Genomic DNA, 12,224 nt, shown 5'->3' on the forward strand with positions numbered 1-12,224 from the left:
AAAATTTTTCTAAATTTCTTTATATATATATATATATATATATATATATATATATATATATATATATATATATATATATATATATATATATATATATATATATATATCAAAACTAAAGATATTTATTCACTTTAATTTTTTTATTTAAATGTTTTAAATTAATTTAATCTGTTTAAATTATTTGTTTAATTAGTTAATTAATTTTTATTAATTGATAAGAAATAAATATTAGGGTTAGAAAATTTAATCGAAACTTTATTTTTGCCGATTTAATTAATTAGGTTAAAAACCAGTAATTAATTAATCTGATTTTATTTATTCATCAGGGTTTACGAGGATCATTCCTACACTAAAATTTTTTTCCTTTTTTCTTTGTGCAGTTTTTCAGGGTTATCATCAGGATTTGTCCGACTACGCGCCATATCAAATTAAAAAGCTAAGTCCCTATTTAATTATCATTTTAAATATTATTTATTTTTGCCTTATAAAATATAAATCAGGGTTTACTTTCAAATGTCAATGAACTCCTCCTGCACTCACCCTTTGTTGTTTATTTTTCCTTTTCCAATTTTCAGGGTTAGCCAACCGGTCAAAGCTCGAATGTTCGGTGACCCTAAAATTCATCTTTTTTTTATTTCTTCTTTTAATTATTACTTATGTCAAACTATTTGCTTTGTTGGTTCTCTTTATTTTTATTGCTTTTCCCCCATCCCCATGGTTTATTATGTAACTGCTCCTGGGTTGTATTGTGTGGCCTTGAAGGCACTTAAAACTGTATGCATTATATTACTGCGTGGTTAGTAATTCCAGGGAGTGATAACCTCGAACTGAACGTAGAATCACTAATTATACAAGATAAATGTAATCGAAGTTAACCACGTGATTGTGCACCCACACACCTTTTATGGTAACCCCTCTTGTTGCTTGTTGCCTTGTTGCCTTGTGTTTTTCAGTGCAGAATAGCCAAGTCCCTCGAATACGAGGATACCTCAACAATGTTGCCCTCAGTTTATTCTTAAGATCATAGGTCCCAATGATGCTGCCTTCGATTCACTAATATGATCTCGTCCCTCGAAGTTGCCTACGAAGTGCTGAGATATCCTCTGGTTGCCTAACAATGGCTATTCTGATCCTTCCCTTATACTACCTGCCCCTCCATGGCAGGGACAGTCTTGTGGCGAACGATGATTCGACGACCCTTTAACCTCCAAATAAAAGGACTTCCCTACCCTCCTATGGTATGGATAGCCCTGAAAGGCTAAAAGAACATTTTTCATCTAACCAGGTAATTCGCCCTTAATTGCATGCTCTGTTTTAAAATTCCCTTTTCTACTCTTTTCTCAAAAAACTCTAATAAGGCTACGCTCATTTACGAGCTAAAGTCCTTATCTTCTTCTTCTACATTTCTAAACTTTTGGTTTCAAAACTAAAGAGCAAAGCAATTAAGAGCCCATGGACAACCATGGATGCAAATGGTGCCTTACACCTTCCCTTTGTATAAATTACCCCCCGAACTCAGTTTTCTTTTAAATGGTTTTTTTCTGTTCTTTTAGCCTTTCTGTAATTTGGATAAAATAAAAGTCGATGGCGACTCTTGCTTACCACGACATTTCGAATAAAGTCAGTTCACCGTATTACAAGATGCTACTTTATGTATTTAGGGTGCTAATATATACGTTTGGTTGTAACTTTATGTATTTTGGGTGATTGGTTTAATCAAAGATTGAAAAAAAGGGTAAGTGTGCACACATTTGTTAACTTAAAGAATCAAGTTGTTACGAAAAACACTTAAGGGACCAACTTATTACAATAAAATAACTTAAAAGACTCATGGTATAATTATGCATATCATAAAATAAGACGGTTACTTACTCGAGAAGGCATCGGTCGAAGGAAGATTGGAAACTTACCAGTGAGCTTAATGATGGAAGATTCAAGAAAGATATACTTATTGGTTGCGAAATACATATCTTACCACAATCGAAAGAAAATTTCTACTACGGACGATAATCCGTGGTAAGGTAGAGTATGGTTGTATGTGTCTTCTTTGGAACCACGGGCTACTAGTCGTGGTAAAAAGACAATAGCACGTAATATACCATTACTGTTGTTTAAAATAGTCGTAGTAAAAGGTTGAGGTCAGGTGTTCGATTCCAAGCTCGTGTGTTTTTTTCCTTCAGATTTTAACACATTTCACCACAGTTCTAGAATCTAACCGTAGTGAAAGACTTAGCGCACAATATATCGCCATGGTCCTTGATTACAACTTGGGTGATATGTGTATTTGAGTTTATTATAACGTATGTAGAATATTTATTTCACAAACTGCTCACTAAATATAAAGCTTTTCAACCAGATTCAAAAAATTATAATATGATATATGAAGTTATATTAGAAAAACAAGTTACATTAGTCAATGATGTAAAAATTTTCTGCAGCCCATAATCCACATTTTACTATTTAATGGTTAGATCTTGTTTCAATGCTTCTAGTTCTTCAATTACCTATTTCTTCACCTCTAGTTCATTTTGCAAAATATTATTTACTTTGTAAACAAAATTAGAGGTGAAGGAATGAGTTGCTGAAGAACTAGAAGCGTTAAACCAAGTCATAATTGTTAAAGAGGGAAATGAGGATGATGGGCTACAGAAATCTCGTATAAGATTGATAAGTGTAATTTGTTTTCTAATATAACGTAATATCTCATATTATAATTTTCTAATTCAATTCGAAAGGCTATATATTTGGTATGGGTTGGAAAGACACTCAAACCACATACGATATAATAACATATATTCTAACAAATTTATCCTACACTTAAAAACATATATTCTAACAGTTTATCAATCACCAATTTTATCATACAAACTTCAATAAAAATGCCTAAATCTACATCAGCTCATGCAACCCAGTATAAAATAAAAACAAAATTAATTTTATATGTGTACCTTAACAAATGAGTTTGACAAAAACCTTGAAGAGAAATTTGAATCCAGTAACTGATTTGAAAATAAAGCTTGACAGATTTTGTTGGAGAGAATGTACATATTGATTTTTTTTTAAGACGAGGGATTTGAGAGAGTTTAGATTTAATAAGGCTGAAGAGAAAGAGAGCTAGATACGGTTTGGAGAAAGAAACATATTTGGGTGTTTCTGGAATGTGAAGGAAGTAGTTGGAGTGTTAGGAATATATAATAGGGCTGCGACGTGACTTGCACCCTACAACCCTTAGGGTGTATTTGTTTCATGGATTTAAAATATAATCCTGGGAATGTTTCCATGGGAATATTTCTTGGGAACTTTATTCCCTTTTATATGTTTGGTAAAAAGATTTAATTACCTTGAAATATTTATTTAATATATTTAATTTAAATTATAAAATATAAAATAAATGAATTAAAATATATGGGTGTGGGAGGTTATGTTGGTTACTTCTTATTTCTATGAGAATTTAAGATTCACACCTTATTACATAATAAAAAGTGACAAAATTAAGTGCAAAATGAATTCCTGAAAATAAAAAAAAAAATTTAGGTATAATTTAGTAAAACTTGAAACAAACATTGGAATGAAAAATATTCCAGCCTACATTTCTAAGAATAAATTTACAATCCATGAAACAAACGGCACCTTAGAGGCTTTGGGATTTAGGAAGTTAATTCCACCCCACAACTCCTGAATCTGACGTGTGCATTGTAAAGTGAGATGCACCCTACAACATCTGGAAAATTCAGAACATCCACCTGTAACACTAACGCCTCAATAACTACACCATTTAAATTCCCACCATTTTTTAAAAAGACATTGCGGGGTGTTATACACTTCGCAACTCATTTTAAAAAAAAATTAAATTTCAAAACGTTCTTCTGTCCCTAACGCGTCAATAATTACTTCATTTAAATTGTGAGGTGTTAAGCAATTAGAAATTCATTTTTCAAAAATTTTAAATCTCCCATCAATATTTGCGAGGTATTTGCGAGGTGAAAAGTAAATAATTTTTTTTAAATAGTTTATGTTGCAAGATGATATTAACCCTACAAGTACATTTTCTGCGAGGTGATTAACACCTACCAAAATCACCACGTAGATTTGAGATTTTCTTGTATTGGCCGACCCTAATTAAAGGATGAAAAGAACCTAGAGGGAGAATATATATTTTTTTTTTCAGATTTGAGATCAATTGCAGCATATTCGTTGATTTGGAACTAGCGAAATAGTTTTTCTCTTTGCGCATATTGTTGAGTCTTTGGAATCTATGGCTTTAAGGAAAACATAAATTTGTTAGAATCATATACTTCAATGTATTAGGTTACACAAACTTTAGAATTGGAGTACAAACATTTAAACAAAAGTACAACAACAGCAGCTTAACTTAGCAATTGAACATTGGACATTGCATACAAATTCAAAATGGTACAAGACATTCAAATTTAACATGGCTATAGCCTCCTTCCTTTATCACTTGCATTTGGGAAGCGGTGACCCACACAAACACTTGTTGTGATAAAAAGCAATCACACCGAACCTTTGCAAATCCCCACCCTGCGGTATCTCACCACACAACAAATTAAAACTCACGTTAAACCGATCCAAAGCGTTCACCTTGTTCAATACCTGCGGAATCTTCCCATAAATATAATTATGCTCCAGATGCAAAAATGTCAAACTCTTCTTTGGAAGATCCACTTTTGAAAAATCAAACGACAACAAGTTCCTCGAAAGGTCAATGACCTGTGTCCTTTTCTTGTTCCCGAAAAGAAAAGAAGCATCACCTTCCAGCTTGTTCCCCGATAAGTCTATCGACTCCGGATCTAATTGGCCCAATGAAGTTGGAATGCGGCCAGAAAGACGGTTGTTTCCTAGATAGATATCTGGCCCGGGTTTCTTGAACGAACCAAATGTGTTTGGAATTTGGCCAGTAAGCTTGTTACCGTACAAGTATAACCACTTGATCTTAGGCAACTGGGAAAGCGAACTTGGTATGGTTCCGGTGAGACTGTTACGGGATAGATCGAGAAGTTCGAGGTTTTTGAATTGGCTCACGAAAGACGGGATTGTGCCAGAGATACCGGTGGAAGAAATGACAAGATACTTGAGATGCTTGAGTTTGGAGATAACAGGGTTGATTGTGCCGGTGAGTTTGGGAAAACCATTGAATTCGAGGTGCTCGAGATAAGGGAGTTGAGCAACTGAAGAAGGTATATGGCCTGCGATATCAGTGCTTTGGGCGCCGAAGTCGAATTTCATAACGAGGCCGGTGACACGGTTGGTTATGGGGTGGCACTCGATCCAATCCCAGATACAACAATCTGTTTTTGGATTCCATATGTTTTGAAGAGTTTTAGATGTGTTGAAATGCTTCTTGATTTGGAGCAATGCCTTCTTGTCTTGTGGGTTGCATTCCTCTGAGGTTGCAAATGGAGAGAATAACAGAAGTGAAAGGAAACACAAAACAAGAGATTCACCAAACATCATGGTTTTGATATTTTGGTTGGATTACAGTGTTTGTTAATTGGTACTAATGCTATGTTGTTGATATGTATTTATAGAATCAAAAATGCTATTCTTACACCAATTCTTACACCTACACCGTATGTATGGACCATACTGTTTATGTACGGACGACACTGTTCATGTACGGACGAATACTATTCATGTACGGACGAATACTATTCATGTACGGACATTTATTTTTAATACCTGAACGTGCATTAACCAACTTCATTACTGCATTAACCAAATTTTTACACTCCATTAACCAAGTTTGATGACTGCTAAAAATTATTTTTAATATCTGAATGTTGCATTAACCAACTTTATTACTGAATTAACCAAGTTTTTACACAGCATTAACCAAGTTTGATGACTGCTAAAAATTACTTTTAATACCTGGATGTTGCATTAACCAACTTCAATACTGCACTAACCAAGTTTTTACACTGCATTAACCAAATACGGTAAACAGTGTTTGGTGTAAGTATTTGGTGTAATAAATGGTGTAAGAATAACAATACTCTTATAGAATGTAATGGGAAACATGCATGATAAATATCACGTGCTCAAGTAATGGCAGCAAGAGGATTAGTACTATTTTTAATATATTTTACATACAACTAGTAGTGTAGTAGTATTATATTTTAGATGATTGGTTACGAGGTTTCAAATTGAATTATTGTGTCTGGCAGTGCCATTTTCCTGCTACTTAGCTGTTTGTGTGTAAACAATTTCTTTTGATTTTTATTATAAATAAAAATAAACAACTATATATTTTTAAAAACGTGTTCAAAAAAAGAGGGCTACAACTTGTTGATTTTTTTAATTAAAAAAAAAACTTTGCTTTTGTGAGGCACTTTACTTTCCAAGTCTTTTGAACTGGCAAATCAAAAACTTGGAGATATGGAAGCACTCGATCTCTTATTCTCTATTTTTCTATTAATCGATGATTCTTTTATTATAAAAAAAAAAAAAAGAAAAATATAATGATTAGAGTTGTTTGTTTCAAAGTTGTAAATTTTTTTTGGGAAGATCTAAATTACACATTTTTTATATAAATAATAAATGCAAAAATAAAAGATATTCCGCTCAGTGAATCAGGGTTAAATAATGAAGTGGTGGAATGTATCTCAGATACATTGAATAAGACCTATGGTGCGGTGGACCAGAGTGACGCACCTGCAAAGTTAACACTTCAACGTCCAAGTCAATGACTAAATGAAAGGTGAACATGATGCTCCGACAACAGGTTTGTTAAGATATAACAAAACCAACACAAATGTAACAGTATGAGTTGTGTACGTTGTGAGGGGTTCTTGCCACTTGTGAGGGGATTAGCCCCTGGTAAATTGCAAGTTTTCTTGTAGTGAAATAACACGGAAAATTGGTATCCAATTCAATGAAACCACACCTACGTCTGGAGGGTTGAGCCCACAACGCAAAGAAAGGACATTCACTATTAATAGTTTAGTACATTTAGACTGACAAGCAACAACAAGTCCATCTTGTTTAATGTCTCTTCCTAACACTAACCAATGACTTTTTATTTAGAGCCTCTCCCTAAATCTTAGAATCCACTCATTTTTTCCTCAATCACACAACTCGTGATAGGAGATTACAACCACTAAACCCTAGTGATCAACTTCAATCAATCGGTTGAATGATGTTGAATTTTACAACTCAACTAGACAAACCTTCTATGCCAAGTTACTGAAACATAGAGGTGTGCATATAGATTCTACACTAATCCTATTAGGGCATTAGCATGGAATACACGACATAAAACTTAATACTCTAAAAATCTTCGATGTGTATACTTGAGTGTTTGAATTCCAAATTCGATTGTGTCCTACTTATATAACAATTCTTCTAGGATTTTCTTCATGGATTTGAGATTTGATTTCGTCAAGAAATATTGCAGATTTTGTTAAATATTTGATTTGTTCCTTGAATATCTCCAACAAAAAGATATGATTTAATTTGTTACAAATTCAAATTTAAATCTCTCTAAATTTGATTTGATCTTCACAATTGTCTAACAAATCATATAATCATATTGTTAACTTAATAACAATAAAATCAGATCCAATATTTGATCAGAGATTCTTTTAAAATGCAGCAGCCAATATGATGAAACCTGGCGTTTAAAGGATGTTTTAGGAACTATAATATGTTGAAATCGCAAGAATTGGGAATGGTTTTATGCAAGAAATCACAACAGGAAAACCCTGTTCGCATAGATTCGTCGGGCGAATCGACCCAGTCACAGGGCAAATGGACTTTCCCAGGATGCTCCGGGCGAATGAGTAAGTGAGTGAAGGCATAGGCTACTGACTTCAGTCGCCGGGCAAATAAGGAGGCTCGTCGGGCGAATGTTGCATGAACTAGACAAATTTGTAAAATTCATAACTTAACTTTTAGGGCTTCGATTGACGTGCCATTTAAAGCACTGCGAAGCTAGAGTAGTAATATATAACATAGTAAAATAAAATGAACCATAGGACTCATATTTCTAGGAGTAATATTGTGATGAGATGATGACACTTAGTGATTGTATACTTAAAAGTGCGGTTTCTATCGTGACTTGAGATAACTATGCTTTATTGTGAATTGATATATGTTTTGATGATGATCTTGATGTTATGTTTTCTGTACTATGAAGCTTGTGATAAAATAAGATGAACATGATGAATGATGATGCATTTTAACTAGCTGTGGTTGTACCTTTGTGTGTTGTTGCGCATCATGCATTCATAGCATTTGTAGGACGATAGTCCAATGATGTTTTGCAGGATGCACTACGCCAAATTTGGCTTTTAGCAGCACATCTACGAAAGCGCTTTTATGCAAAAGCGCTGCTATAGGTTTCGCTAAAAATAAAACTAAAACACAAGGGAAAAAACGCTGTTATAGGGGAATATTAGAAAGCGCTTAAAAAAAGCGCTGGTAAAGGGTCCCCTTACGAGAGCGCTTTTCAAAAAGCGCTGGTAAAGGGTCCCCTTACGAGAGCGCTTTTCAAAAAGAGCTGGTAAAGGCCCCAATATGAAAGCGCTTCCTAAAAAGCGCTGCCTTAGGCTATTAAGTTTTAAAAAATAAAAATAAAAACAACCAAAATCCCTAATTCATTTTTACGATTTCAGTCTTCGACCTAAATACAAATCTTCTTCTCCAGCTCCGGTCCCCTCTCTCCGCCGTCCCTCAGCTCCTTTTACTTCTTCCTCTCTCGCAGCGCTTTTCCTCTATTCCTCTTCTTCTCCGACACTAAAACCCTAAAGTCATTGTTCTTCGCCTTCCATATTTCCTCAGTACGTGCTTCTTCTTCTCCGACGCTTAAACACTCTCTCCGACGAAGAAACCTAAAGTCACTATGTTTCTCTCTCTAGAACTCCAGAAACCCTAGCTCTTCTGATTCACCCTCACAATGGGTTCCGAGGAATCCAGCGTCGTTGGTAATTCTCGAACACATCTTCACTTTGATTTTCATTTTCTATTGTTTAGTGTTCTTCGTCTTTCTACTGGTTCCAATTTTTTGCATTTTTTTGTTTTTCCAGTGGTTGGTTGCTTGTGTATAGGTTCTCATGTGATTCTCTGCTTGTTTTTTCAATTGTGCTGGATATGTAATTTAGAATTTCTAACTTCCGTTTCTTTGTGTTGAAATTGGTCAAGTGTTTGTTTGAACCTGGTGGTTATGCAAATTCATTTTATTTGGAGCTGTGATTGTGTAAATTTCTGGTTATCTGAGCTATTTCTATGATGAATGTAATAGTGAAAGGGGAAATTTTTTTGAATTGAATGTGTTTGTGAAATGAACTTTGAATGCGGTTGTAGGGCTTCTCATGGAGACGCAGCCACACGATAATTTGCAGCATGCACTAGTTTCTTCCCGTGACACCAACAATCTACCCAACAACGCGGTGGTTGATGCGGTGGCCGATGTTTCAAATCACAGGTGATTTGCGAATTCACTCGCTTGTTTTTCTGTTTGAGAAATTGTTGTTATGAATTTTGTTACTGTGGTTGGTTTTTTAGAGTCACTGAAGAAAAAAGCCATGTTTCAAGGGATCTAATATGTGCCTGGTTTTTGTGTTATTGTGTTATATGTTCCCTCACCATTCCTGCTTTGAGGTTTTGATTTAATATTTTAATTTCCTAGTCATTAAGTTTTAATCCTTGCATTTTAACAGTTAAGTTAATTTTTGTGTTATCATTGTAATTGCTCTTATTGTTCAAGATGGAAAGCACTAGCCTTACCCTCTATGTGTCTCAGACTGATGGTGATTATGTTTGCCAAACACCAGAGTGGTAGTCAAGTCTCTGCATAGCTAAAAAAATGCTTCTGAAGTTTAGGAAAAAGAGTCACAGCCCGACTACACGCAACACGGAAATAGATAATGTCAGCGTTGATGGTTCTGAGGTAGATGAGATTGGAACTAACAGTTCCTCTAATGAAGGTAATGCTTTCATTAAAGTCATCAGAAAATTAAAAAATTTATTGAAAATAAGTCCTACTTTTTCAATTATATCTTTGTGTACACAAACTGACTATCAAATTTTCCATGTCATCCTCTGTTCATACTTTAAAGAATTTGATCTCTCAAGATGAAACTCCCACTGCCAGCACGACTCAACAAATGTGTAAGCACCTGACCCAATGCATGCTCAGCTTTTCATATATGCCTATCCTCTTCTGTATATTATAATCTACTAGTATAGTAGTATTACTTATCTAAATATGGATATGGTTGTTATGCAGCTTCTCGCTCGTCTTCACTGCTATCGCCATTTCGAAAGAATAGTGAAAAAAAGATACAAATGGCTTGATAGAGTGGATGCTGTTATTGGTAAGGCTAAGTTGTATTGTGTTTAGTGTTTATTTGAATTTTTCTTATGACATTAAATAAACCCTTTTCATGAACCCTTGTCATAAACCCTTCTTCTTTATTTCTTCATTTCTTGCAGATGATTATGATTATGTGACTGTGTATTTAAGGAAAAATACTAGTTGATATGTATTTTAAAGTCATATGTTTTAATTTTTTCAAGTAAGTGGTTGTCTTGCTTATATATATTTAGATGTGTGTGTTTAATGTTCATGCAATGTATTAAATCTTTGAATGGTATAATAAAACTATTATGCAAGGGGCACATATACTTTAGATGTGTGCCTGTGACATACATTCATCATATAGTTAATTGTATGCAAAACATGTATATTTTATGCATGTGGTTAATTGTATGCAAAACAGAAAATGTTAGTAATATGCATACACACCTTATATAAGTTATCGTTGTTGGTAGAATCTACTAATTTTCCCTTGTTTACACCGTTTTATTCTATATAGATTGTTAAGCTAATAGAATACTAATTTAGCAAAAGTTTATGTGATTGTTGCATGCACTATCAAGAAGAGCAACACAAGTACATACACGCATGAGCAATTGAAATTTCCAATTTTCTTTTGAAAATGATGAAATTGATTAATGCAAAATCTTTATAACCCTTAATTGTAATGTACAGAGAAATTTAGCAGGAGTTCGGAACATGTTAGGTGAGCAAGGGATACTAATTTAACAGGGTGATCATCGATGACTTTATTTGTAAAATATTTGAAATTTGAAATTTGGATGAGTGTAATATATTGACAGGTTGAGCTGTGATCTATTTGCTGTTGTGATTTTCAGTTTGATTACTAGAAGATGTTCTCATTCAGGATGAAATATATAAGGCTCGACTAGCCAACATTAAACGAGTAAGTCAGAACTTTTCCGATTCTTCTATTTCCTCTTTATGTTTCTAATGGCTGAACAATTTTCAGGAAGACGAATCTATCTTGCGAGAGAAGGAACGTTACGACCTAGATAAGGGAAACGCATGCGTGGACAATTGAAGATAAATTAGAAGTTGATTTGCGCATTGTTGGAAAGTCAATTATGACCATCTAGGAGTCACGTTCGACTGGAGAGAACTAGTTTTCTTAGAGAGCAAATCAGTATATATATATATATATATATATTTGTATTGTATTTTGTGTTTTGAGAATTTGATTGTAAACTTAGCTTCTAGAGCACTTATAAAATTAGTGATGTTTTATTTGTATTTTGATAATAAATATATGCAATACTTATATATTCAATTCATAAAATGTTTCATATTAATTTTTTTTTTAATTTTTATTTTTTTAATATAATAAAAGCATAAAAAAAAACGCAACCTACGAAAGCGCTTCTGAAAAAGCGCTCTTATAGGGCAAGCTACGAGAGCGCTTTTCTTGAAAAAGCGTTGCTATAGGGGGGCCTACCAGAGCGCTTTTCTGGAAAAAGCGCTGCTATAAGGGGGTCTACCAGAGCGCTTTCAAAAGCGCTCTCGTAGCCTACGGCAGCGCTGGCTTTGGCAGCGCTTTTAAGCGCTCTTAAAGCCCAAAAAAAGTGCTTTTAAAGCCCTTCCGCGTTGTAGTGATGATGAATCAAATGAAGTTTGTAGTTCATTTAGTCTAGTGATGGACTTAATCCCATGGTGTGGATTAAGTGCAAAAATTGTGACGTTTCAAACAGAAATCAATCCTATTGGTGGGGATCTTTGGAGATGACGATGACTAAGTCATCATGCACGAGTCTTATTAAGTTGCATTTCATTATTTGTGGCATTGCATAATATTTGAATTAAGTGATTTGCTTGGTGAATTCTTGATTTGTGGTGCTTTGATGTAGGGACTGGTGATTGTCGTTATGCT

General features: G+C 34.2%; 1 protein-coding gene and 1 long non-coding RNA gene across 17 annotated transcripts; one reads left to right on the forward strand and one right to left on the reverse strand.

The window, feature by feature from the left end:
• Nucleotides 1-4,318: 4,318 nt before the first annotated feature.
• On the reverse strand, nt 4,319-5,515 carry LOC131624158 (polygalacturonase inhibitor-like). The gene has a single exon (XM_058895132.1). It carries the CDS (start codon nt 5,473-5,475, stop codon nt 4,459-4,461), a length of 1,017 nt encoding a protein of 338 aa, XP_058751115.1. The 5' UTR covers nt 5,476-5,515; the 3' UTR covers nt 4,319-4,458.
• Nucleotides 5,516-8,592: 3,077 nt separating this feature from the next.
• On the forward strand, nt 8,593-11,590 carry LOC131624184 (uncharacterized). 16 transcript variants are annotated; one of them, XR_009290488.1, is made up of 7 exons: nt 8,593-8,942; nt 9,322-9,944; nt 10,077-10,128; nt 10,247-10,912; nt 11,012-11,069; nt 11,176-11,243; nt 11,310-11,590. It is a non-coding gene; the product is annotated as an uncharacterized LOC131624184 (long non-coding RNA). The 16 variants fall into 16 exon arrangements; XR_009290495.1 differs by having other exon boundaries at nt 10,247-10,535; nt 10,836-10,912; nt 11,012-11,243; XR_009290492.1 differs by having other exon boundaries at nt 10,247-10,334; nt 10,453-10,535; nt 10,836-11,243.
• The last annotated feature ends 634 nt before the right edge of the window (nt 11,591-12,224 follow it).

Source organism: Vicia villosa, unplaced genomic scaffold (assembly GCF_029867415.1).
Source record: "Vicia villosa cultivar HV-30 ecotype Madison, WI unplaced genomic scaffold, Vvil1.0 ctg.000107F_1_1, whole genome shotgun sequence".
Lineage (NCBI taxonomy): Eukaryota > Viridiplantae > Streptophyta > Magnoliopsida > Fabales > Fabaceae > Vicia > Vicia villosa.

Coding starts and splice junctions, on each gene's coding strand:
- LOC131624158 (XM_058895132.1), bottom strand. CDS start 5,475: ATGATGTTTGGTGAATCTCTTGTTTTGTGTTTCCTTTCACTTCTGTTA.